We start from the raw sequence: 27830 nt of genomic DNA, 5'->3' as shown, positions 1-27830 counted from the left end.
TTTTTTATTTATTACACCCAAAAATAAAAGTCAAATGTTAAATATAATAATTTATTATTCTCATACATGATTGTTATCAGTCATTGCGACAACACGGCGTGCCTTACAGTTTGAAAATATAGTCCTTCTGTCATGATATGTTCCCGAAACTGGTTCGTGATCTGTCCTGACTCTGAAATACAGCGAACACATAACATCTAAAGCTCATTAGTTACATCTGTTTGAGATTCTATTATGCAAAGACTTGTAATCTGATATGATTACGTGAAAGTTAAAGCAACGACAGTGGCCATCTTGCGTATCTACTCTAGGAATAAATGACGAACCGTCAAACTGTGCAATATTTGACGTCGGCTACGGACTAGATGAATTGGGAACATCCATGCGACCCGTTTGCCCAATACTAAATCATGTCGCAATATAATAAACTAGCGCGCGTTTTAAATACTTTTAAATCTTTAATGATTATAAAAACTCAATCATCTTCTATGATAGAAAACAATATCTATGCTTAAGCAAAATAAGTACCTAATTATTCTAAAGAGTTAAAGTGTATAAATAAAGAAATATTTGGTTAATCGCTCTGAACCACCACCGGCGAGTGGCAGCAGACATCGAGCGACTCCTGCCGTGGCCCGGATCTCGGACTCATTGATATCGATCTCTGTTACAAGTCATAACCACAGTGTAAAAAGTAACAGTGGACCGACGCCTTTGATGTCGACACCGCACAAGAACACAGTAGGGTTGTCACAGACTTTTACACAACTGCCCAAAATAATGTGTCAATTAATAAGACACGCTAGCCATGTAAGTAGTACCGAGCTACTAACAATGGCGATGTATGCAGCTCGGGTGCGCGCGACCCACCCCTCGCACCACGCACGATTGCCCTGTCTAGACGGCTTCGTCGAATGACTGTATTGTTTTATACACTGTCATATCACTCAATAAACCGAGATCAGGCCATGGATTCACAGTAACACGGTCGGCGGCTAGCTAACCACCGCTCGTGTAGTCAAATTAATTTTAACAAAATATAACAATCTGATATAAATTAATGTAAATGATTAGATGTCAAAAAACTTGTATACAATACTATTAAACATAACAATGTCAAGATAAATGTATGTGGACGAAAGAGGCTTACAGTGATAAAAGTATAAATAGACATAGTGCTTTGCCACCATGGAAACTTTGACGCTGGTCCGCCCGCGCCGCTGTCCCAAGCCAAGCCAGATAGATAGTAATATTATTACAAACAATTTCATTCCTCACTTATAAGACGGAAGATAAAAGGCAATTAAATACTGATTTCATAACAACCATAAGAAAAATAGTAATACTTTAACATAAGGTAACAAATACAATCAACAGAGTTTTAGGCTGGGCGTAGACAGCGGCGCGCGCGGCGGTAACATTGACTAGATATAAATAATACATAAACGATGTCTGCTGCTTAGCAAGAGAATAATATAAATAAACATAAATACTAACTACTGCTGGTAAGTCCATCGTTTAAGTACATAAAGAGGCTACGATAAAAGCTAATTCATACGATAGTCTAAAAACAATAAATGCAAGGCTATGGTCCTCGGGCGAGCCCGCTTTGAGCTATGCAAACTAATTATGCTAGTAATGTTAATATTGCAAACCAATTCACTACGCGTCTCGACGGAGATCTCATAGATAACCTACGAAGTATACTTGGAGGTTACCGTATTAACTAGAACTATAATATCTAATCCAGTGAAAATACCTACAACTACGGGCGAGTGCCCCTACATGGAACGGTCGAACTAGCCTAGGTCTGGACACTACGACTACGTCGCGCCGAGGCGAGCCGCCTATCACATCCACGATACACAACGTAAACAATACCGTAACAAGTCAATAATATTTGTAAATTTCCTCTTAATAATAGAAACGCCGACCGGCCGCCGTGAGCGAGATTTGAGCAACCTAGAGACCGGTTTGTTTTTAAAGATAAAAATACGTGGAGCAAACAGACACAGGTCGAGTGCGACCGGCCGGTCGGCGCTGGACAAGAATGGACGCGAGTGGCTCACGGCCACGGGACGGCAGGTGAAACAAACGTACACGGACACACTACTCTACAACAAGATGGACGAAAGTATCGGCGGAGGGCCACAAACACAACGAACCTACGACCGATAGAACAGATTACATAGTCTTTTTGCGCACAATGGATGGACACCGATCATTTATTTTATTTTAGAAATTTCATTTTGGACGTACTTAAACATTCGTATCGAGTAGAGGATTTCGTAATCATTAAATGTATATGCGAACCGTACAATTATATTATAAACATGTCATAAAAAATAACTTCGCACGGCTTTATCGATAATTCCTGTTTCGACACGATAATAATAGTAAAATCTGCTTCGCGAGGGATATATATCGTCTCGTACGCGACATAACAACGGCGATAAATTCATTCGCGTAATAAAAATACACCGCAACTGTTACAAAAATACTCGATCAACATTAATTTGACGGCGCAATAGATACGAATAGGAGGAAATTCGATACACTAGTCGGCGACGCGACGCGAACAACAACAACCGCCCGCTCGGGCGCCACACATTAAAATCAGTCAACTTTAATTTAACACCAACCATTCATGGAGGAGCTCCGCCGACCAAAGTTTCACTTCATCTGCCTCCGGGCGCGCGCACGCTATTGCACAGTTTGACGGTCCCGGTCCCGCGCGTGCGCGCGCCCTCCGTCGGCGGGCCCCTCCGCCTAATCTTATTGGTACGGTTAGTAAGATCATTTTATAAAACGTATAAATAATTTAGTTGCCTAAGAACGATTTATAAAAAACGTCGGGGCGCCGCGCTCACTCTAGCTCAGTCACCCGCGCGGCGCCCCGGGAATCACTAATCACTGTACGTGTCCGAAATCGACAAGTTTCGCGTCACTAGTCGTAGAGCGTCGTAGAGGGAGACGCGACGCGATAAATTCGTAAAACTCGCATCGATCAGACGTCGGGACCGCCGAGAGAGGTGCGATAACACTAAACTAGAAGACGGCGCCCTCTCCGGTCTGAACGTCGATCCTACCGACTGCGCCAGTTATCGCAGTTTAAGTATCGATCGAGCGAGTATAGGTTCGTCGTCCACTCGGTCACCGTCACCGTCACCGTCACCGTCAGCGCATGTTGGGCGCGGAGAAGGACACGGGCAGCCTGGCGGCGGCGCGGGCGGCTCGGGGCGGTCGCGCGAGCAGCGCGCGCAGGGCGAGCGCGGCGGCCTTCAGCGCGAGCACGAGCCGCTAGAAATCCCGTCCGCGCGTTCGCGTCGGCCCGGCCGCCTTGGGCACGCGCCGAGTGCGCATCTCGCGGTCCACCTGCGGAAACACACTCACAGTTAATGAAGAATTTATGTAACCGATAAAGACTATATTTAGGTGCGGAAAGAACGTGAATCTAACGAGTTAAAAGAGGAGTTTCTGCTTAAAAATACAGCTGTCGCGTCCACCAGCGTCATGGACCATAAGTAGTATGGCAAAGTGCAGATTAAGTTGGGATTTATCAACCGACACCTGCACGTACCTCCAGCTCCTCAAGGCGCTGCCGAGGCGAGCCGCAGCAGCTGGTTGAGGGTCTTCTTCTCGTCCTCGGCACCGGCGAGGGCCTGCGTCAGCTCGTTCGCCTGCGTCACTCCTGCAACACCTGCACGTACCTCCAGCTCCTCGAGGCGCTGTGTGAGCGCAAGCTTCTGCTGCACGGCGAGCCGCAGCAGCTGGTTGTGAGGGTCTTCTTCTCGTCCTCGGCACCGGCGAGGGCCTGCGTCAGCTCGTTCGCCTGCGTCATTCCTGCAACACCTGCACGTACCTCCAGCTCCTCGAGGCGCTGTGTGAGCGCAAGCTTCTGCTGCACGGCGAGCCGCAGCAGCTGGTTGTGAGGGTCTTCTTCTCGTCCTCGGCACCGGCGAGGGCCTGCGTCATTCCTGCAACACCTGCACGTACCTCCAGCTCCTCGAGGCGCTGTGTGAGCGCAAGCTTCTGCTGCACGGCGAGCCGCAGCAGCTGGTTGAGGGTCTTCTTCTCGTCCTCCGCGCCAGAAAGGGCCTGCGTCAGCTCGTCCACCTGCGTCACGTACTCTTCGCAACGCGCCGCAAACATAGCGCGGAGACCTGGAAACAAAAAAGTTGTAAGTTCTACGATACTAAAATGGTTGACTACGATTGAATGTAGGTTTCATCTTGCCAACTTGCTGGATTTCCCACAAATAGGTACCGCTGGAGAGAAATACAAAAAACCCTAAGCGAGCACCACACCATCAACTGAACAAAAACGGAGTTGGACCTTTGAAGTCTGAAGCCCAGATCCACTTTATGTCGTGGCGCCACAGCAATGAGTTACTTACGGGAGTTGCAACTTGGAGAAAGTAGCAGCATCCTCCTTCAGCAGTCACAGCTCGTTACTTAGCTTCAACATGGTCTACTACAATCGCAAACGTATCGATATCGATTGTCAACATGATCAGGCCAATAATGTAAAAATTAAGTGGTAAAATTATTTTTAGAATTTTCGAAATGTCACGTTTCTTTAAAATTTTACCATTAAAATTTTATGATTTGATTTTCAAATTCCTGCTCTCGAATTTGAACTAAACGACTGTAACAACATTGTTGTCAACTCACTGGAGAAGGTGGCGGCGTCCTCCTTGAGCAGCCGCAGCTCGTTCCTGAGCTTGAGCATGGTCTCGGTGACGATGGTCTTCTCCGTCTCGTACTTGCTCTTGAGGTTGGCCAGCGCCACCTCGGCGGTGTTCTTGTTGGACTTGAGCACGGTGCGGAGCGTCGCGATCTGTTCGCGTTTGGTCGACAGGAGGGATTTGAGCTTGATGACTTGTTCTTGCATTTCGGTCAGCTCGGCGGCGCGCTCTTCGGATTCCATTCCTGTGAAGAATTAATTGTTATTAACATCAAGTCAGTCAGTGGACATACATTGCTGGACGAACACCTAAGTACTCCAAGCCAAGGTCTATAATTTAGTTTACATGTTCAAAAATAAAGATATACACATAGACCTCTCAAAATAATTATTTGTACTACCTACACAAAGAAATCTTCTAGTGTTTTTTCTTAGCCTATTTGTATGTCCCATTGCTGGGCAAAGGCCTCTCCCCTGGTTCTCCATAACTCCCGATTTAGCGCTTTTTCCGGCCAGTTGTTAAGGAAGGCTTCAAAGTCGTCCCGCCATCGCCACGCTTCTTCGTCGGCATCCACTTGGTGGGTATGTAAGCCCACCTATCCGGATGCATGCGATAGACGTGGCCGGCCCAGTCCCATTTGAGCCTGGCCGGTTTTTTTGCCAACGTCAGAAATGCGAGTTTTAGAGCGCAGCGTGGTGTTCTGGACGCGATCGGTCTTTTTAACACCTAAAATGCTGCGCTCCATAGCACGTTGGCCAAGTTTGGGCACCGTAGGTTAGGACAGGCAGTATACATTACACTAGTAATGCTAGTGAAATTACAATATTAATTGAAACAAAAAATGGATATAATGTATCTATGTATGTAGAATGGATGGAATAGATCTAGGGTCGAGTAAAAGTCGAAGTTGAGTTGGCTAGGGCGATAGGACCTATGTTCTGAAAGGTCGCAAGTTCGAATCTTCCTCGACTGATTTTTAATTTATTTTTCAAAAACTATCAAACTAAAAACTAGATTGGAATTCAAACTACTGTCAGATAATTAACTACTTAACTTACATTGTAAATAAGTTGCGTTATCTTACTGTTAGACCTAGATCACATTATATAGTGCAGCAACAACAGCCGCAAGGAGTCTCCCACACTACTCAACATATTATTATTCTGCACGCCCCGGCAGTGCGCGCTCTGTTTCAACGCGTTTTTCCACTCTGAATGGAAACTCGCGGGACTTCTAGCTGTCACAGGTTTCCGTATTCTAGGAATACACTTATTGTACGTAGCATTAAGGTTGAATTTTGAGAAGCAATCGTTCGATCGATAAGCGTCTTTATCTATTCTTAGCTCGTTTTCGATGGAGTTTTTAGATATGTGTTCAAAGTAGTCCGTGATTTTTTTCACTCGACCGATGCCGCCGTAGTTAACGCACTGGTCACGTGTCATCTTTTTCTGTGGTTTGGGCGGAAGGTGGGTAAGTTTACGTATAATGTCTGTCGATTTCAGTTTGGCGTTGCACTGTTCTTTGGCTTTCTTAATGGTATTCCAGGAGAATTTCTGTTTCCAGAACAGGGAATCTGTGGAGCCCGGGAAGGAAGGATATGTAGGTTATACACGGATACGGAGCATAAGGGACGGGACTTCTTATAGGATTTCTGGAGATTTTAAACGGCACCGAGCCGCCGGGGGCTCACAAAATTATAGTTTCTTGCGACACTTGAAAATTTGTGGACCGCCGGCGGCTCACGTGACTTACCTGATCAAATCCTCGTGAGGCGCAGGTGGCCCAAATGATGTACAAAATTTTTGGCCCGTTTTTGGGAACTGAGAATGTTATGGATTTTTAAATTTTTATAGTTGGCAAAAATAAGTCAGATAGAAGCCTGTCATCTGTATATGAGTCGACATAAATCGTCATCGTGTATTACCGGGCGCGCGATGGTGGTGTCGGCGCGAGTCCAGCGCGGCGTCGAGCGCGGCGCGCAGATGCGTGAGCTGGTCCAGCAGCGTGTCCGCCGCGCGCGCCACCGCGCCCGCCGCGCGCAGCCCCTCCAGCTCCCCGGCCGCCAGCGCCAGCGCGGACTCCTCCACCTCCACGTCCAGCCCCAGCCCCAGCCCGCGCCCGTCGCGTCCGACACCTGGAGACACACAAACATAATAATAAATATTCTTTATTGCACCACAAAAAAACAAAACAGATTTACAATGTAAATAAAGGTAGCAACAGGCGGTCTTATCGCTGTGAGCGATCTCTTCCAGACAACCTTAGCCTTACCACAATGTTACATTACTACAGAGTACAGAGGCCGGGACATGAGGGATACCCGGCGAAGCACTTATAAACGGCCGAGCGTAGCGAGGTCAGACAGGGATACGATGCCGAGGTATGTATTTTTCAAACAAATGCACGGAAATATTACCTACAAACCAACATTTTGTAACGTAAAATTTCATGATACTCGAGATCTAGGCCTGGCGTAGTATCTCGCGACGCCTTGCGCCTGTGGGCACCCGCACGTCCACGCGCCGGCGTGCTACAAGTACAAGACGTGAAGCGCAGGGCTACTTTACCGACCTAAGCCATTTCAACGACATTCCATTACCGGCGCGTTTTATTAAGCACCCGCAACATGATGTTTCGCAGCCTACTATCACGAACAAAAAGCCTATATTTCCACACATGCTTAAGAAGTGAGCGAGGTACACCATTACGTATGAACCCCGAGATTTCATGAACCGTCTAAACGAATGAAAGACACGGAACGCAATGACATTCACGTACATAGAGTGCATTTAAGGTAACTTTGCATCGACTCTGACGTGACAGAATGTGAAATACTTGGAGTTTAAAAACAACATTTTAGACAAATAAATCTCAATTTACAATTGATGATTGTACTTTGGTACTACTAGCTACTAGCATAGTTAGTATAGTTACCGTCTGTAGCGGCATGCTCCAGCAACAAGCGTTCCGGCTGGGTGCCGTTGACGGCGCAAACGTGGTGGTACATCTGAGCGAGGGCTTCAGCCGCCGACGTGAGCGCCGGCGCAGCTGAAGATAGTGCACGACCCGCTCCTAGAAACAAATAATTATTGTTATAAAGAAAAAGTTTTTTAAACGCTATTATTCCGCTTCTATTCATATATTATTGTCATATTTCTTGTAATTCATGTTTCGAAAGTGTATGAATCGCTTCCCTAATTTACTAACGCAATTACTTTCGCCCAAAGTCCTGCCAATTGCAATCAGTTTGCAACGCAGCAGCGCGAACTTCAACCTCCGTAACCCTGTCACTGAGGTCAACCAAAGACGCCCGGGCCTGTAGCGCGGTGAGCTCGCCGTCTGACACGCGCGAGGGTCAGCCAGGTGAGTAAGAAAGTCAGCGTACCTCCGGCCAGAGTCCTGAGCAAGTCGCAGTCCGCCTGCAACGCCGCGGCGCGCACTTCAGCCTCCGCCACTCTGTCGCTGAGCTCGGCGAGCGAGGCGCGAGCCAGCGCCGCGGGCGAGGCGTCGGGCGGCGCCGAGGCGGACTGCAGCTCGGTGAGCGCGGCGCCCAGCGCGGTCAGCTCGCCGTCTGACACGCGCGAGGGTCAGCCAGGTGAGTAAGAAAGTCAGCGTACCTCCGGCCAGAGTCCTGAGCAAGTCGCAGTCCGCCTGCAACGCCGCGGCGCGCACTTCAGCCTCCGCCACTCTGTCGCTGAGCTCGGCGAGCGAGGCGCGAGCCAGCGCCGCGGGCGAGGCGTCGGGCGGCGCCGAGGCGGACTGCAGCTCGGTGAGCGCGGCGCCCAGCGCGGTCAGCTCGCCGTCTGACACGCGCGAGGGTCAGCCAGGTGAGTAAGAAAGTCAGCGTACCTCCGGCCAGAGTCCTGAGCAAGTCGCAGTCCGCCTGCAACGCCGCGGCGCGCACTTCAGCCTCCGCCACTCTGTCGCTGAGCTCGGCGAGCGAGGCGCGAGCCAGCGCCGCGGGCGAGGCGTCGGGCGGCGCCGAGGCGGACTGCAGCTCGGTGAGCGCGGCGCCCAGCGCGGTCAGCTCGCCGTCTGACACGCGCGAGGGTCAGCCAGGTGAGTAAGAAAGTCAGCGTACCTCCGGCCAGAGTCCTGAGCAAGTCGCAGTCCGCCTGCAACGCCGCGGCGCGCACTTCAGCCTCCGCCACTCTGTCGCTGAGCTCGGCGAGCGAGGCGCGAGCCAGCGCCGCGGGCGAGGCGTCGGGCGGCGCCGAGGCGGACTGCAGCTCGGTGAGCGCGGCGCCCAGCGAGGTCAGCTCGCCGTCTGACACGCGCGAGGGTCAGCCAGGTGAGTAAGAAAGTCAGCGTACCTCCGGCCAGAGTCCTGAGCAAGTCGCAGTCCGCCTGCAACGCCGCGGCGCGCACTTCAGCCTCCGCCACTCTGTCGCTGAGCTCGGCGAGCGAGGCGCGAGCCAGCGCCGCGGGCGAGGCGTCGGGCGGCGCCGAGGCGGACTGCAGCTCGGTGAGCGCGGCGCCCAGCGCGGTCAGCTCGCCGTCTGACACGCGCGAGGGTCAGCCAGGTGAGTAAGAAAGTCAGCGTACCTCCGGCCAGAGTCCTGAGCAAGTCGCAGTCCGCCTGCAACGCCGCGGCGCGCACTTCAGCCTCCGCCACTCTGTCGCTGAGCTCGGCGAGCGAGGCGCGAGCCAGCGCCGCGGGCGAGGCGTCGGGCGGCGCCGAGGCGGACTGCAGCTCGGTGAGCGCGGCGCCCAGCGCGGTCAGCTCGCCGTCTGACACGCGCGAGGGTCAGCCAGGTGAGTAAGAAAGTCAGCGTACCTCCGGCCAGAGTCCTGAGCAAGTCGCAGTCCGCCTGCAACGCCGCGGCGCGCACTTCAGCCTCCGCCACTCTGTCGCTGAGCTCGGCGAGCGAGGCGCGAGCCAGCGCCGCGGGCGAGGCGTCGGGCGGCGCCGAGGCGGACTGCAGCTCGGTGAGCGCGGCGCCCAGCGAGGTCAGCTCGCCGTCTGACACGCGCGAGGGTCAGCCAGGTGAGTAAGAAAGTCAGCGTACCTCCGGCCAGAGTCCTGAGCAAGTCGCAGTCCGCCTGCAACGCCGCGGCGCGCACTTCAGCCTCCGCCACTCTGTCGCTGAGCTCGGCGAGCGAGGCGCGAGCCAGCGCCGCGGGCGAGGCGTCGGGCGGCGCCGAGGCGGACTGCAGCTCGGTGAGCGCGGCGCCCAGCGCGGTCAGCTCGCCGTCTGACACGCGCGAGGGTCAGCCAGGTGAGTAAGAAAGTCAGCGTACCTCCGGCCAGAGTCCTGAGCAAGTCGCAGTCCGCCTGCAACGCCGCGGCGCGCACTTCAGCCTCCGCCACTCTGTCGCTGAGCTCGGCGAGCGAGGCGCGAGCCAGCGCCGCGGGCGAGGCGTCGGGCGGCGCCGAGGCGGACTGCAGCTCGGTGAGCGCGGCGCCCAGCGCGGTCAGCTCGCCGTCTGACACGCGCGAGGGTCAGCCAGGTGAGTAAGAAAGTCAGCGTACCTCCGGCCAGAGTCCTGAGCAAGTCGCAGTCCGCCTGCAACGCCGCGGCGCGCACTTCAGCCTCCGCCACTCTGTCGCTGAGCTCGGCGAGCGAGGCGCGAGCCAGCGCCGCGGGCGAGGCGTCGGGCGGCGCCGAGGCGGACTGCAGCTCGGTGAGCGCGGCGCCCAGCGAGGTCAGCTCGCCGTCTGACACGCGCGAGGGTCAGCCAGGTGAGTAAGAAAGTCAGCGTACCTCCGGCCAGAGTCCTGAGCAAGTCGCAGTCCGCCTGCAACGCCGCGGCGCGCACTTCAGCCTCCGCCACTCTGTCGCTGAGCTCGGCGAGCGAGGCGCGAGCCAGCGCCGCGGGCGAGGCGTCGGGCGGCGCCGAGGCGGACTGCAGCTCGGTGAGCGCGGCGCCCAGCGCGGTCAGCTCGCCGTCTGACACGCGCGAGGGTCAGCCAGGTGAGTAAGAAAGTCAGCGTACCTCCGGCCAGAGTCCTGAGCAAGTCGCAGTCCGCCTGCAACGCCGCGGCGCGCACTTCAGCCTCCGCCACTCTGTCGCTGAGCTCGGCGAGCGAGGCGCGAGCCAGCGCCGCGGGCGAGGCGTCGGGCGGCGCCGAGGCGGACTGCAGCTCGGTGAGCGCGGCGCCCAGCGCGGTCAGCTCGCCGTCTGACACGCGCGAGGGTCAGCCAGGTGAGTAAGAAAGTCAGCGTACCTCCGGCCAGAGTCCTGAGCAAGTCGCAGTCCGCCTGCAACGCCGCGGCGCGCACTTCAGCCTCCGCCACTCTGTCGCTGAGCTCGGCGAGCGAGGCGCGAGCCAGCGCCGCGGGCGAGGCGTCGGGCGGCGCCGAGGCGGACTGCAGCTCGGTGAGCGCGGCGCCCAGCGCGGTCAGCTCGCCGTCTGACACGCGCGAGGGTCAGCCAGGTGAGTAAGAAAGTCAGCGTACCTCCGGCCAGAGTCCTGAGCAAGTCGCAGTCCGCCTGCAACGCCGCGGCGCGCACTTCAGCCTCCGCCACTCTGTCGCTGAGCTCGGCGAGCGAGGCGCGAGCCAGCGCCGCGGGCGAGGCGTCGGGCGGCGCCGAGGCGGACTGCAGCTCGGTGAGCGCGGCGCCCAGCGAGGTCAGCTCGCCGTCTGACACGCGCGAGGGTCAGCCAGGTGAGTAAGAAAGTCAGCGTACCTCCGGCCAGAGTCCTGAGCAAGTCGCAGTCCGCCTGCAACGCCGCGGCGCGCACTTCAGCCTCCGCCACTCTGTCGCTGAGCTCGGCGAGCGAGGCGCGAGCCAGCGCCGCGGGCGAGGCGTCGGGCGGCGCCGAGGCGGACTGCAGCTCGGTGAGCGCGGCGCCCAGCGCGGTCAGCTCGCCGTCTGACACGCGCGAGGGTCAGCCAGGTGAGTAAGAAAGTCAGCGTACCTCCGGCCAGAGTCCTGAGCAAGTCGCAGTCCGCCTGCAACGCCGCGGCGCGCACTTCAGCCTCCGCCACTCTGTCGCTGAGCTCGGCGAGCGAGGCGCGAGCCAGCGCCGCGGGCGAGGCGTCGGGCGGCGCCGAGGCGGACTGCAGCTCGGTGAGCGCGGCGCCCAGCGCGGTCAGCTCGCCGTCTGACACGCGCGAGGGTCAGCCAGGTGAGTAAGAAAGTCAGCGTACCTCCGGCCAGAGTCCTGAGCAAGTCGCAGTCCGCCTGCAACGCCGCGGCGCGCACTTCAGCCTCCGCCACTCTGTCGCTGAGCTCGGCGAGCGAGGCGCGAGCCAGCGCCGCGGGCGAGGCGTCGGGCGGCGCCGAGGCGGACTGCAGCTCGGTGAGCGCGGCGCCCAGCGAGGTCAGCTCGCCGTCTGACACGCGCGAGGGTCAGCCAGGTGAGTAAGAAAGTCAGCGTACCTCCGGCCAGAGTCCTGAGCAAGTCGCAGTCCGCCTGCAACGCCGCGGCGCGCACTTCAGCCTCCGCCACTCTGTCGCTGAGCTCGGCGAGCGAGGCGCGAGCCAGCGCCGCGGGCGAGGCGTCGGGCGGCGCCGAGGCGGACTGCAGCTCGGTGAGCGCGGCGCCCAGCGCGGTCAGCTCGCCGTCTGACACGCGCGAGGGTCAGCCAGGTGAGTAAGAAAGTCAGCGTACCTCCGGCCAGAGTCCTGAGCAAGTCGCAGTCCGCCTGCAACGCCGCGGCGCGCACTTCAGCCTCCGCCACTCTGTCGCTGAGCTCGGCGAGCGAGGCGCGAGCCAGCGCCGCGGGCGAGGCGTCGGGCGGCGCCGAGGCGGACTGCAGCTCGGTGAGCGCGGCGCCCAGCGCGGTCAGCTCGCCGCCCGACACGCGCCACCACGTCAGCCAGGCCGCCGCGCGCGGAGGCACGCCTCCAGCGCCTTCCGTCTTCTCCTCCTCCTACAGAAACGAGATAAGTAACTACTTATTTTATTACGACTCGTGTGGCGGTTGAAGGGTTAAAACAGAGCAATACTAGCTCGCTCTTTCAAGTTACAAACGAAAAATGTGTGCTCGTTCCTATGATTCCATTGATTATAGGTATTATCAGCACCAGAGTTGAGGTCCCGCACAAAACAACATGTCAAGTAATGTACTAACGGCGGAATTTTGTTATTCGTTTTTTTTTTGTATCGCAAAATTGACCTAAAAGTATCATTTTGCTTTGATATCCTGTACTTAAATCACGTTCATTTGTGTAACACTCTTTAGAGCCTATCCCTCAAGTATTATTATTAATTACAATGATACGATCTCGCGTGGCAAGTGTTGTGGTAAATAGAAACATACAGGCTGGGTCTCTTTGTGAAGAGCGGCGAGCGCGGTGACGCGAGAAGCGGCGCGTTGTAGACCACAGCGTAGCACACAAGCGCATGCGCTCTCGCTCTCCGCCGTCGCTTGTGCGGCACGCACTGAAGCCGAAAGCTGGCTCTGTGAACACACAACGATCATTAACATTTAACGCTATGAAAAAAAGCTAAAATTTTGTTGAGACAGGTCATGTGAGCTTCCTCGCTCATGCCTGCAGAACCAGACAATGTACTCACGTTCTCGTTGTGGGCCTGCTCCAGCTGCTTCTCCAGACGGGACACCTCGTGCAGGTGCACCTCCGAGAACAGGTCGGCGTGGTGTTCGCCCATGGCCGCCGCGAGTTCAGAGTTGGAGGCGCCGGGAGAGCCTTCTTCGGAGCCGCCTTCCTCGCCCATGCCTGCAGCACCAAACATGTGTTAAAAGAGTACTATAGGAACGGTTGTGCCAGAAATTGCAAAGCAATGTTATGCTCAATTAATACAGAAAAGAACATGAGATGTACAAAATTAGAACAGTCGTCGAAAAGATGACGATATCGTCATCTTGCGTACAAGTGATGACTTGCTTATAAGAGCTAATTTAAAGCCTCTAAACCCATAAAAAGTTGCCCCTTCGTCATTTTCATTTCAGCGCGCGAACATGCATGCGATTTTTGGTACATTGCGGACTATTGAGGTTACATACAAATACCGCAATTCAATGAACGCATGCGAGTTTGTATCGAGAGTAATTTCTTCACGATGAGTTGATGAGCTTACCTCGTATGCTGTAGGCCAGGTTGGTGATATTATAAGCTGCCTCGCGACTAAGATGCGCGTCGAGCTCCTTCTTGGCAGCAAACTTCGCCTCGCGCTCGGCCTGCAGCGCCTCGAGCGCCTCGCCGAGTTGCCTCTCGGCGATGCGGCGCAGCGCCGCGGTCTCGTCGGCCGCCGCGCGGAGGTTCTCCGCCTCCTCGCGCAGCTGTCGGACCTCATGCTTTAGCCCTTCGAATTCCACCTGAAAAAGTTATCATTATTTGAATGGAATTGAGGCAAGTTAAGAAATCGTCCTGTCACTTTTTAATTGTGAACTTGGTTCTGTAGCGATATATTTTCGATCTCCAAGTATTCGATATCGAACGATGTCTGAACGCTTCACGCAGCTCAAAACGTAGCCGCGCTGCGATTCGCTGTACCCTTTATAAGGACGTACCTGCGATGATCGCAGCGCCGACACTTGTTTCTGTAGTGATATATTCTCGTCCTCCAAGTCTCCGATGTCGAGCAGTAGTCTCTGTTCCCGCTGGCGCGCCTCGCGCAGCTCCGCCCGTAGTGCCGCGCGCTCGGACTCACGCGACGCCTTGTCCACGCCGAGCTCGGAGCTCTCCGTGAGCAGACGGTCGCGCTCGCTCACGACACGCTCCAGCTCGTGGCGAAGCTGTGAACAAAGGTATAACATTTAACAAAAATCAGATCGTTAAATAGCAAATTATTAATGATTTCGCATAAAGATCACGAACGAACAGACGGATTTTTAAAACAAATTGGCACTATCTCGTGGTTTATAGCTTTTCTAAATCAATCTCATTGAAATGATACAACTAAGTGTTATTAATCATAATGCAATTTATCCTGATAAATTTTTCGGATAAGACCATAAACACAACGTGACATAAAATGGAATAAAGCGACATCGACAGACGCTTTACATGGGCCTAGAAGGGCTTAAAAATTTCAAGAGCGCCCTTCGTCCGCATGGAAGATCCTAAAGTACCTAATTTGTTTGTATGCCCACACGAGTAGTCATTCCTTACTTGAATTCTGACACTCGTTCCATAACGGTGCTGTATACAATTAAATCTTAAGTTTTCAACCCACACGAACTGCTATATGATTTCGCCTACTTGTTTTACTTCGAGATTTAGTTGTCTCATATAAAATAAAACGTGAGAAGCGGCCGTATTTAGGAACGATAAAAATACAAAATTAGGTTAAACATACGAAGTAGACTTCCGCGGCGATAATGAACTACTAATTTCGCCAACAGGTCGTCGTCCGCCAAACAGCACAACAAGCCAAGTTCTATACTCGATACTCGTATTGTTTAAACACGCAATTGCAGAATTAATTAATAACGAGTCAGATATGTTTTCTTACGTGTACAAGCGTATATATTTATGATGATCGTTTGGCGATAGGCTCATTTAGACGCTGCGAAAAATGCTTTAAGGTTAATAAAACCTTTGCTGGACAGACGGACACCAAGTTGACTCCAATAGTCTCTCATTTTGATAATTTTGGATAGGAAATTAAGACATTTTAAGTCGTTAAAAAATTTACTGTGCTGTTAAAATTACGATCTGTCCTGTGCCTAACTGACTACTTCAATTATCTTCGTCTTTAGGTAATGGAACTAACTAGGTATAAGCTACGTCAGTTACTTGGTTTTACTTTAATACGTACTATTCAAATCTATCTGTACTGAGCCGTGTAGCAAATTATTATCCACAAAAATATTTGATTAACACAAACGCCCAATCCATTCATCAATAAAGGTGCGTAATCGGCGTCTAGACGGAATAATAAGGGTAGCGCCACCCCAGCGCATTGTTACTAAGTCATGACGGCTGGGTGTGTCCCAACCCAGCTTAACTAGTCCGAGGTGTGGCCCGTAAATTAGCTCTAAATATGTAGCCCCTGAATGGGTGACTGAATAACGTTGATAATAAGCTTTCACTGAAGCTTTTGAACAAGGGATATAGAGGCATTGTATTACTAGTTTCTTTTCCTGTTTCGGGCAGTTAAGGTTCAGGTTAGGGTATAAGTAGGATGCGGGCCAAAGTTACCCATTACTTTTGGAGCATATGCATGATGATCAGAAAATCAACTCTAGTCTCCGAAACTTTTTATAAAGTAGAGTTTTATTGCTTATGAAAAACACGAATTAAATTAGTACAGGAATTATTTTACTGGCATGCAATGAACCGTTATTAGTTTGATATCGCGATTGAATTTGTTAAAGAAAGTTTAGTACAGTCAACTGTAAAAATATGGGTGCACTCATCATACTCAAAAATATGTCCCATAGCTCTTATGTCAGCGAATTAAGAACTTATAATTGACTGTACAAAGTGTAACACGGTGTTACCTTATTTGAAAGCTACGTTAGAAAAAGCTACGTTACACCCTTGCTCAATTTCGCTTCGGAGAGCAATTTGTAAATTAAAAAGACCTATCGCGGCACACATCTACGCTTACATGCAAAGGCTTTAACATTAATATTAAACATTTATGGTGACCGAAAGTTATGTTACCTTATTTCCTGGATTCATGATAGTAGAATTAAAGACTGTGAAAACTCAGTTGTGACTGTGACAAATGTGAAGTGCAGATTTTATGCGACACGCGAGGTGTCCAATATGGTGACCTATTTAAAATTGGCGTGATTTTTCTCATACGTCTACCCGCAGTTTTTTTAGGCACGTTCGGATACTATTTCTAATGAACCGATAGAGAAAGGAGCATAAGCGAGTTTTGATTCGATTTACCTTTCATATTATATGTGTGTGGCCTGTGTGAATTACTAAAATCCTAAAAATCTTGAAGCTAAAAAATCGTTCGTAATAAAAAAAATGTATACTGAAAAATGTGAACACGATCCCAACCAAACATTATGAAGGTGGAAGTGTTTGGGACACATTTCTATTTCGATTTGATAATGTTTCTTGACAATTTGGCAGCTAGTTATTAGGCTTGAGGCACGATTGTTTTGAATATGCACTAGTAAATTAATTTATTACTTAGTAGGATTCACTCTCCAAGGCAAGGCAAGTATGTAAAATTTTAACTAATAGCTAAGTATTATCAAGGCAGCGCGTTACGAATCTCAAGGTCCTGCATATCAGCATTGCACAATGTAAAGAATTAGTCATACGCATTACGCAGTGATAACAGAATTGACCTATTCGAAGCATGCCTCCTTGCACGTCCATAAATGCAAGGCTTATCATAAAACAGAATTTTCAAATTTTTTTCGATTCTATTGTTGTTTTTTTAATCAGTCAGTTTTTTACTCTTTGTTACTGAACTTACCTGTACATAAGTTTATCATTAAACTTACTTAAGTTTACCTATTTAGATATAGATTCTTTTACTATAGGGTATATTACGCGAAAATCTGCGTAGGTGGCGCCACTACCACAATCCGAGGCTCAATCGGGAAACAAGAAAATCGAAATTTCGTTATCTAAATCTCTGTCACTCTTGCATATTCGAGCGATAAAGAGGCAGATAGCGAAATTTCGGATTCGCGTTTCCTGGTAGGTCCTCTGTAAACAAACCGCCTTGATGCATCAATGTCATATTTTATCATCTCTGAAAACTAGTCAAAAACCTGTTAAAGGTACAGTATGTATAAGTTAAATGTGCAAAAAACTTAGTCAGTATGCCTACGCCCTACATATATTAGCCAAAAAATAAATAAATAAATAAAATTCATTTATTTCAGACAAACATGGTCCATAATATTTTTGTTAGTTGTTAATTAAAACTTATAACTACGGTTAACTTAAAAATAAACTTAAATAACTATCTTAGGTGCTAAAGATAAATGCAGAGAGGACCAGTGTCTTATCAGGCCACTGTCCCATCTGTCAGCCACGACGGTCAGGAGACTGTGGCGGCTGTCGCGCACCCTGCGGAGCGTCGCGGCGCAGCGCTTGCGCAGTGTCGCGTGGAATCCGTCCACATGAGCATCCGCGAACATGCCCGACGCACTGCAGTACCGAGGCAGCCGCAACAGTACCCTGAACGCGTCATTATATTGTACGCGCATGGCGTTGAAAGCCCTTTGCGTGTACCGAGTCCACAGGCTGCAGGTGTACAGCGATGTACAGAACGCTCGAAATAATGTTACTTTAACTTGCGCTGTACACCGGCTGAACCTGCGAGCTATCATATTGGCCCTGACGGCCAGGGCCCTCCGCTCCCTCTCAATATCGGCGTCATCACGGAAATCGTCGGTTACCAAGTGCCCAAGGTATTTAAATGAGGAAACCCTTTTCAGTTCCACGCCATTCAAACGAATGGGTGGGACGTGTGATGGGCACTTGCTTCCCGCTTTGAACACCATATATTCGCTCTTGCTTACATTATATTTAAGGTTATGCGTTAGGGCATATGACTCACACCTTTCAATAAGCAATCTCAGACCACCGACCGACGGACTCAACAGTACCATGTCATCGGCATAGCTTATGTTATTGAAACATACCCTATCTATATGACAGCCTACACGTGTACTGCTGAGCTCGCCGATCAAGGCATCGATATACAAATTGAAAAGTTTGGGCGAGGTCAGTCCCCCCTGCCTCACCCCGCACTCCAGACCGTATTCGTCCGACAACACACTACCCCAGCGAACACAATTCCGTTGACCAGCATACCAACACCTAAATATGCGTGTGAGTTCCTTAGGGAAATGCACTTCGTCTAGCTTATTCCAAAGTAGATCATAATTAACAAGATCGAAGGCTTTGGAAAGATCGAGAAAACACGCATAAATATTATTTTATATTTACATAAAAAAGCAAGCCCTCACGCAGTTTTAGTAGCATATCATGGTTTTGTAGCTTCAAAGTTGCGGTATGGTATTATCTTTTGGGGAAATTCCACAAATAGAGAATTAGTTTTTAAGGCACAAAAGAGGTGCATTAGGGCAATGTGTGGAATCAAAACACCCGACAGTTGCGTGCAACACAAGTTACACAAGGTTTTAAAAATTCAAGGAGGGAAGGACAGTTCAAGGAATTAAACATTTTGACGATGCCCTCGCTTTTCATTTTTGAAGTGATAATGTTTGTAAAAAACAATGCAAGTTTGTCCAAAAAACATGCTAATATTTCTTATAGAAATCTGAGAAATAAGCATATACACAATCTTTGCACAATTCCTGCAAAAACATTATTGTTGCGAAAAAGCGTGTACTACACTTGGCCAGTAAAATATATAACAATGCCGACTAACTTTAAGTCACTAAGTATACTAAAATTAAAAAAATAAGCTAATGACATTATTGATTCATAAATGCTATTATTCCATTGCAGATTATTTAAATGATGACTTAGAATGATGTATATTATGACAATTTGTTTCATCTTTTTAAGAGGCATCTAATATTGATAATAATAATAATAATAGAAATCTATATTTTATATTTTCAACCACCAAACCACCACCAAACCAAGTACCAAACTAAGTACAAGCTTTGCTTAGTTTGCGGTTAGGTCGGTCAGTGTAAGATTGTCCCTAAATAATTTTTTTTTTTACCTATTTACAAATGATTTTTAAGCGCTCTTCTTTTAAAATTACGACCGAAATTTAGGTCTATCTAAAGGTCGTAACTACCATAGCATTCTTAATAATTCTTATTCAAGATACGCCGATTTACGTCGAGCGAAGAGCACACTGCAGCTTCCTGCAGGCACATAATGTTATTAATAAATATATTACGAGTATACCTTAAATAGAGCGAATAAAATCCGCGTAAATATACTTGAAATGCCATTTTATGGCACAGGAATTTAGCAACAGCGGAAAATAAAATAAAGCAAAACCTAGACAAATTTGATAGTCGAATGTGATTTTAGGACGATTTTTATAGGAGTGATTTCATTAAATTTTCAAGGGACAGAAGCACAGACCACCCCCAGGCGGTTTTCTGTGGACAGAAGTAAATCATAGGCTATCTCGACACTGTTTTTATGACCGTTGGCTCGCATTTGAGAAAAATAGGTCAAGGCACTTCAAAATTTATAACACAGCGCCCCTAACACTAAAAGTAACAAAGTTTACGACCACCGAAAGTGGAGTTTGTAACTCAAAGCTTTGCATTCAAATCACGTACCGAGGTGTTTACATCTTAGCGGGTAGAATATGCTCGTTACAGGGTAATGGTGTGGCTTGTACACGGTACCTATTCATTACCAAACCTTTTTATATCAGGTCTGCGTTCTATCCCCAGTGTAACCTGGTCTATCATTTCATAATAACTGTTCGTAATTAGAAGGGGGAGTTATTCTGGTCGGATGCAGCGAAGCAGTAGTAAGCCCTTGAGCCCTCCGTTTGGCGAAGCGCCAGCCGCGGCATGTCAACAACGGTCCATTATCTCTGTAAACACTGCGTGAAATACGACACAACTTCGACAGGCTTCCCTTTCGAACTTTTAGCATATGTTTGACGCACAATGGATGAAACGGAGAGGTCGTATTAAGTTCGCAGTAGGTTTTGGACAACAGAGTACGCAAAAATATACGATGTAAGTAGGTTTTGCGATAAAACTTTATTCAACAGTCTTAATAAAGACCAATGTACCTTTTTAGTCAATAATCAAGAAAGAAAAAGAAAGTTAGAACTTTTAAAATCTAGCGTGTTCCATACATATTTTATTAACGCCATTTTACATTGTCACTCATCAATTGATGAAATTATGGCAGTTGTCCGTCTACAATTTTAATTCAGCCATGACCTAATAGATGTAATGATGTTTCATTGCCTTATCAGCAGAAGAACAGATGCAACAAAAGTTAGAAAGGGAGGTTTAAAACTATGTATAAACAAAACGATCACACGTGGCAACAGTGACCAGTACCACAAGAGTGGTAAACACTAGGTACATGAAATACCCGGCCTGACCTGATATTTTTTCAGTAGAATGTGGCTCCCATCCCAAATTTTCGTCTTAGCCGGTAAAATTTGCGGAAGCTACATACTGCCATTTGTCTTTTGACTATTGAACAAGATCGAACCATCCATACTAATATTATAAATGCGAAAGTCTGTCTGTCTGTGTGTTTCCTCTTCACGCTTAAACCGCTGAATCGATTTAGATGAAATTTGGCATAGAGATAGGTTGAGTCCCTGAGAAGGACATAGGATAGTTTTTATCCCGAAAATCATCCCTTAAGAAAGTAAAAAGCGGGGTGGAATTGAGATAATTAATGAAGTGTCTGCTAATTTGTGTGCATAATATGCTCAAATTGAATAATTGCTACAAGACTTTCTCCAGGCGCTATTCTTACTCTAGCTGGGGTTACTAAGTCCACGCAGACGAAGTCGCGGGCAAAAGCTAGTTCTAAATAATTAAGAATCGAATTTTTACTGTATTGAATTATAATTTAACTTAAATAGCTATAAACAGATATAGCATTAAACAGAGACGAGTGGAAAAAGAGGGCGAGGCCTTTGCCCAGCAGTGGGACACAGTAGGCTCTGAATAATAATAAAAAGCTATGTATTACATTTTTTAAACTTCAATGTAAATAGCCGCTGGGGGCAATTTTAGCAACGTTTGCACCTCTTTTGTTTACAGGTGCTTTCAATTAACGTTTAGTGTTTGTTGTCATGGCTACACTCCTACACTCTCGTAACGTTCCTGAAATGACTCCCCGCCCTTCACAGATCTGTACTATCTCTAATCTCAAAAATGTTTGTTCATACTTGTACCTCGCCATCAGTATCAGCGTCACCCATGTCCGCGTAAATTCACAACTCCATTCCTTAGGCACACTCACTGTCTGCACGCACTTGGCACTCGCGCACCACCATTCTACAGACACTATCGTATATTTCTAAAAACCTGGACCATTCACTAGCGAATCAAGGCCGGGTTTATAAATGTGTATTTCTGGACCAGTGTTATGGATTCCCGGCGGTGCGCTTACGTCAGTCGCATTACATCACGGTTGATTTGTTCAAGCACTATCGCTGCCGATTAACCGAGATTAATCGTTGCGAATAGCGAGAAAAAATTAAATTCAGTATGAAAAAATCGGGTCGTTTATTAAATTGAGAAGTTGCGCCCATGCCGCGCGCGCAGGGCCTTATGATTCACGTCGCATCAATTGCTCCCATTTCATGCGCGTAGGCACAATTCGTCAGACCCGTCTGGATAACGAGATAATGACCAACTCCGGATTACAGTCGCATTTTTAAGTGAAGAATTTGAGTTTTATTAATAGAGGTTTATTCAACTTTGTTCAGTATATTTTGTCACACATACGAAACATTTTAGTTAATTAGAAGGACGCGTTTCCAATTTTTTTTTTGATAGGTAGCTGTATTTTTTTTGGTCATTGGTAAATGTTTTTGAGTTACCTGTCCTTTTAAATTCGATGGATTTTTCGATTTTGATCATTTTATATAATCGGTACTTAGTCTGAAAAGTTTTGAGAAGTTATTATCTCTACCGCAGATACCTGAAGACAGCGTTTTACATATTCATTGATCTGGACTCAAGTCTGGAGTCGTGTGTACTCAACACGGTTTGCTCACAAATTAAGCGTAGGTACTTTTAATTAAGTCTGAAATGAGTTCCTTGCATCAGTTGGACGAGTATGTGTTCTGTTACACATCTAGTTTTATATAGACAGAAACCTAAAGTTTAGATTGGGCAGTATCTAAATGTAACAACCATGAAGCGGCTATTTACGCACATAAACAGCGAATTACTTAATAATTAGTCTACCGAAGTTGTTGAGGTTAAGAGAAGAAGTTGTAGCTGTTAATACTCAGCGTCGTCAAGTGAGATCGAAAGAGCCCCTCCTAGTAACATCACTAACATCTTATGCAAGTTCTCAATTGGAAATATTTTTCTTAGACACCTGGACTAGCAATATCGATATTGTAAACATCATTAGATTAAATTTGGACGGTATAAACTACATGATGCGTAAAGTTCCATCACCGAGAATCAGTTCGGCGAGAGATTGAAGATTTTTTAAGATTGGTGGATGTAATTATACCTATATTATCCCAGCCTCTGTCAGAGGCTGCAAACTTAATTTATAAGCTGGTAAATGTAGGCGATAAGTATTGTATGTGTACATTATATAAATATTGTATGTGTTACATACAGAATTACAGAGCGACATCGTCACTCAGTGACAAAACTCTTTCAATAAAGAAATAAAAACCTACCATACTTAAAACAGGGACAAAAAGGTTACGAGCACTACGACGACAATCTCTTTGTACCGTTTTTCGGATTCAGCCCTCGCAATAAACTAAACAATACCGTGAATAGGTTTTTTTCAACCCTTAGCCAAATTTTGCGAGGTGAATAAGTTCTGAGCAACTTGTAGGTACTATAGGACCAACCCCAAAATCGTAAAAAAATGTTGCCCCTCCCATAGGAAACATCGGCATCTGGTCAGCCAAAATGGAATAGCTAATTCTATTCGCAATTTTGTGGTTGGTCCCATTAGTACCATAGTAAAAGTTGTTCAGTATGACCAATATATTCACTTCGCAAAATATGGCCAAGGTTGGAAAAACACTCTGTACTGAACATAATCATGTACTCTGTGTTTTTTTTTTCATTACTGAATAACACATAGTTGTTGGCATAATGAGAGCAGCACACGTCGGGTCCACGGGACCTGCCGCGGCATTAATTACTACAGCGCTTGCATACTAAACAGGAAGGTACGGACCGCTCGCTCCTCACTTAGCAATTCATAGTTCCCGGTCTACCCGTCCACTAATTCCATTATGTTGTAGGGGCTCGTCCCTAATATAATATGAACTTAAGATTCGTAACAAATTAGTGCAGTTGGAGGTCAGTCGTATACTGGTTTTTATGATAGAATATTGTTACAAGCTTTCAGAATAAGCTGTGCTTGTAAAACTGAATGTTTATGAAACAGTTTGGCTTGCTTGCGTCTTAATTGGTTTGCATTGAATATAAATGCAAATTCAAACTTTTATTGTTGACTATTTCTCCCGTAATTTGTTGGGGTTTCATTTTGCATTGAAGCTGTAAAGGACTCGTTTACACTCTATGGGTCTGTATGCAGGGAAACCTTGACAAGAAAGGCTATACCTCAAAATAATGTGAGATGAGGCAATGACAGCAAAATAGTTAGTATGATGAGAATCACTACTGTTTTAAAGGACAGATGATGTTGGTGGGGTAGTCATCTGTAGAAACTGTCCAACCCGTCAGTCTACTCTTAGTACCTAAACACATCATAATCATGATATAATCTTATTAATTGTCGAACATAATAACTGTCCCGTTCAGACAAATGAGAGAATGAGAATGAGAATGAGAAATCGTTTATTATCAATTAGCAGAGTTACATCTTTTTATTCCCGTAGGATTGTGTCAGCTAACTTATGTCTAAAAGATCTGTGTAAGCTGGAGGTGTTGTGTCACAAGTGTCGAGTTAAAGATGTTGGTAATAGTGTTACATATGTTACATTTACTTAATTCTAAGGGGACGAGGAGCCGCTGCCCCACGGGGCCAGCGTCTCATGTCTTTATTTGGTACATATAAGATTTCACCTATTCTATGGTTTGTTAATAGTGGGTTATGTTCGCCGTGAGCTAGGTAAGCGTCCCCTGGTGTGTCGAGGTCTTCAATACCAAGAGCTGCGATTCTGTCCAGCATTCTGCGATTTAAATCAGCGGCGCGAAGGTGCCACGCTTCAAGATCGCTGATTTCCCAGAGCGTTTCCGTGGGTATACGTCTTGAGAACTGGCCAGCATTCTTGAGTGCCATCCTGTATTGTCTCTCAATTTTTTGTAGGTTCGAGTTGCTGTACCTTGATAATAGCTGCACCACTCCATAATCCATGATAGGAAGGATGCAAGCTTGAATGATTGCTAACTTGACTTCTACATCGGTTTTGGCATTAAAGCCTATGATGGGTCCCAGAGCTCCTCTTACTTGTTTTAACTTTTTGACAACTTTGTCTGTTTGAGGGTTCATTTTGAGCGTCTTATCAAAGATGACTCCTAAATACTTTATGTCTTTTTTATAAGCGAACGTCTGGGTTTTAATCTTAACCGTTGGTTTGTATTTCTTCTTCTTTGTAAACATTATACATTCTGTTTTGTCGACGTTGCATTTCAAACCCCATCTATCATAGTAGTTTACAATGGTTTCTGCCGCCCACTCCGCTCTCATGGTAGCGTGATCGGGGTTCTTAGCTCTGTTTAGGATACATAAGTCATCCGCGTACTGGGATAGTTTCAGACCTCGAATCCTATCGTGACTATCCCATATGTCGTAGACGTATAGGTTGAAGATGACGGGGCCTAGGATCGATCCCTGGGGCACACCATGTGGTAGTTTTTTTACTTCTCCATTCATAGTGCGGAATTTTCCTATTAGCGTTCAGACAGATAGTAGGTAGATAATTATGAGATAAACGTGTTTTATACGGGTCTCTATTGTTTCCCATAAAGTTTTAAGTCATAATGTATTGTTTGTCCACATTTTCGTTAGTCATAATTGGGATTCTTTCAGAAACGCGTAACTTTTCAGGATTGCCATAAAACAAATCTAACCTAACCTATCTATAGGATAACCTGAGGAAAATCCTGAAAAGTTAATGGTTTCAGAATTATGACTAATGATAATCTGACAATCATTACATTATGACTTTCAATAATTATGTCAAGCAAAGGGACCCCGCTTTATACATATTATGACGATAAAACAACGTCTCCTGACAACATTTGAAAAATAAAATTTTACGTAGGTACAGTCGCCATCAGATATATCGGGGCGGCCAAAGTGCTCAAAAATATCTAAACACGGACTCTAACGCCTTTACAATAAAGGCGTGTTCAGATATCTGTGAGCACCTTGGCCGTTCCGATATACAGCTGTGTGCAAAATAATAGCAGTCAATAGGAACGTGAAAATTAGGGGAAAACAATGACTTTAGATCAATTATATTGGACCTTTTTTATAATTATTCTGCATTACTTGACATTGTTTCAAAATTAACTGTAACCTTTACTTTAATAATATTGGAGGTATAAAAAAATATATAAAAATCAGCTTTTTTACTACATCGTGGAAATTCTTATAAAAACGTAACAACCTACGAAAAAAATTCAATTTTACATATTTTTACATTTGATCTGTAAACATAAAAAGATCTCTTATTGTGGTAAAATGTACTGAGGTGAAAAATTATATGTGCAACACGAGAGCAAAGTTTTTTTACATCTCGTGTTTTTGAGTCCCTTGCTACGCTCAAGATTCTAACTTAGAATAACTCGCATCGCTCGTGATTTAATTATAGAATCTTTCGCTTACTCAGGACTCAAAATCAACACTCGCAAGTCGCAAGAAAAACCAACTTTTCTCTCTTGTTGCACAAATAATTATGCAAGTTAACCTTCTTTATTGTAAGTTTTTATAGCACTAAGATAGTGATTTACTTCTTAGTGTTCAAATTGAATTAGCAATTTTTAGGGCTCCGTACCCAAAGGGTAAAAACGGGACCGTATTACTAAGACTCCGCTGTCTGTCAGTCTGTCTTTTCGTCTGTCACCAGGCTGTATCTCATGAACCGTGATAGCTAGACAGTTTAAATGTTCAGAGATGATGTATTTCTGTTGCCGCTATAACAACAAATACTAAAAACAGAATAAAATAAATATTTAAGTGGGGCTTCCATACAACAAACGTAATTTCTTTGCCGTTTTTTGCGTAATTGTACGGAACCCTTCGTGCGCGAGTCCAACTCGCACTTGGCTGGTTTTTTATTTTAATTTTAATGGAAAATGTCTTACCTGTTTAGTTTCTCCCTCCAGCTCTATGATCTGGAGGGTGAGCGAGCTCTCCATGGCGGCCGACTCGTTGAGGAGTGCATTTTCCTGTTCTATACCACTCTGTGTCGTTACTTTCTGGGTTGAACCTAGTTTCATCAAAGCCTGCAACAACAACATATTGTGAAAGTTGTGAAACAATTTGTCCTTACTTCTGAAAACATACAATAAAAAAATCTTGTTTTGTAATCAATAATAAACGTGTTTCAATTATAAAATTTTGGTACAAATAGTGTCTAGTAGGTAAAAGATAAAGACAGTTTATTTTTCAAGTAGGGTATTACAATGCGCTTATGAACGTCAAATGGTATTTCATGCCATTGGTATTTCCCGTATGTAACTTTGTTTTTGGAATATTGCAATATAAAATAGGATTAGTTTCAGTGTTGATTTTTTTCTCCAACATTATTTTTGTACAAATGGGAGTACTCTGACTAGACAAGAACATACATCCGGGTTAGTATCAAGCTAGGCATGTGTCCTGCTGGAATAGTATCAGGTGGGAAGAAACGTGTTACGTTGTAAAATTTCATACAAATAAAAACCAGTTTGCATTCCCTAGTTGTAAGTGACAATTTGTTACAACATTATTAGTTTTACATCTTTAGGAAAAGTAACTGTTTATAATCCTTTTCCATACAGAAAAGTAAGTTAAAGTAAGTTTTATGTTATGACTATTTATTTTGTAACTTTTGCAGTTGATAAAATTCTTATTAGAAAATATTAACTTATTAAGTGATGTCATACTGAAGTGTACTCCTCAATCACATTAGTATTTCCATTTAAGATTTTGAAAGTAGTTCAACTTATGAATGCGAAATTGTAAAAAATATACTTAGAAGTTAACGTAGCTGCACGCTTAATGTGCGGATTAATGCATAAAAAGTGAAAATGATGCGACAGAATGTAGGGCACTAACCTCTTGTGTGATCTCGAGCTCGTGCCGGGTGTTCTCGAACACCGTCTCCAGCTCGTCGCAGCGCTGCTGCAGCGCGCTCTTCTCCTCCAGCAGCACCAGACCCAGCTGCGCCGACTGGATCTTCTCGCTGCTCGCCTGGTCCAGCTCTCGGCCGAGCCTCTCGATCTCGGCCTTCAGCTCGGCCACAGACATCTCCCCTTGCGCCGTGGCTGCCATCTCGTGACAGTTAGACGGCCGTCTCTCTTATCCACATAAACAAATTAAATAATCTCGGAAAACAACGATTAAAAATGTTAAAATCAAAAATAATTCCTACATTCTCCCAAAAGTATCACGTCTTGACAGTTCAATGCACTACTGACAGCCATTGCCAACATGAAGATAG

General features: G+C 46.8%; 1 protein-coding gene across 1 annotated transcript; it reads right to left on the bottom strand.

Moving 5' to 3' along the window:
- Positions 1 to 37: 37 nt before the first annotated feature.
- LOC134749551 (protein bicaudal D) lies at positions 38 to 27830 on the bottom strand. Its single transcript, XM_063684537.1, has 12 exons — positions 27446 to 27830; positions 26491 to 26631; positions 14113 to 14337; positions 13680 to 13917; positions 13158 to 13318; positions 12901 to 13041; positions 12249 to 12510; positions 7622 to 7759; positions 6612 to 6821; positions 4674 to 4931; positions 3997 to 4163; positions 38 to 3375 (listed from the first exon to the last, which is right to left on the bottom strand). The coding sequence occupies exons 1-12, from the start codon at positions 27659 to 27661 to the stop codon at positions 3301 to 3303; spliced, it is 2232 nt and encodes a 743-aa protein (XP_063540607.1). The 5' UTR covers positions 27662 to 27830; the 3' UTR covers positions 38 to 3300.

This window comes from Cydia strobilella, chromosome 18 (genome assembly GCF_947568885.1).
Source record: "Cydia strobilella chromosome 18, ilCydStro3.1, whole genome shotgun sequence".
Classification (NCBI taxonomy): Eukaryota; Metazoa; Arthropoda; class Insecta; order Lepidoptera; family Tortricidae; genus Cydia; species Cydia strobilella.
The sequence above is the reverse complement of the archived record's forward strand: the minus strand, read 5'-3'. Positions and strand labels throughout refer to the sequence as shown.

Excerpts from the sequence above, each read along its gene's own strand:
- LOC134749551 (XM_063684537.1), bottom strand. The coding sequence starts at position 27,661 with ATGGCAGCCACGGCGCAAGGGGAGATGTCTGTGGCCGAGCTGAAGGCC. Across the intron at positions 13,918-14,112 it reads CGGCGCTGCGATCATCGCAG|GTGGAATTCGAAGGGCTAAA; the intron begins GTACGTCCTTAT and ends TAACTTTTTCAG. Across the intron at positions 4,932-6,611 it reads ACACCACCATCGCGCGCCCG|GAATGGAATCCGAAGAGCGC; the intron begins GTAATACACGAT and ends AATTCTTCACAG.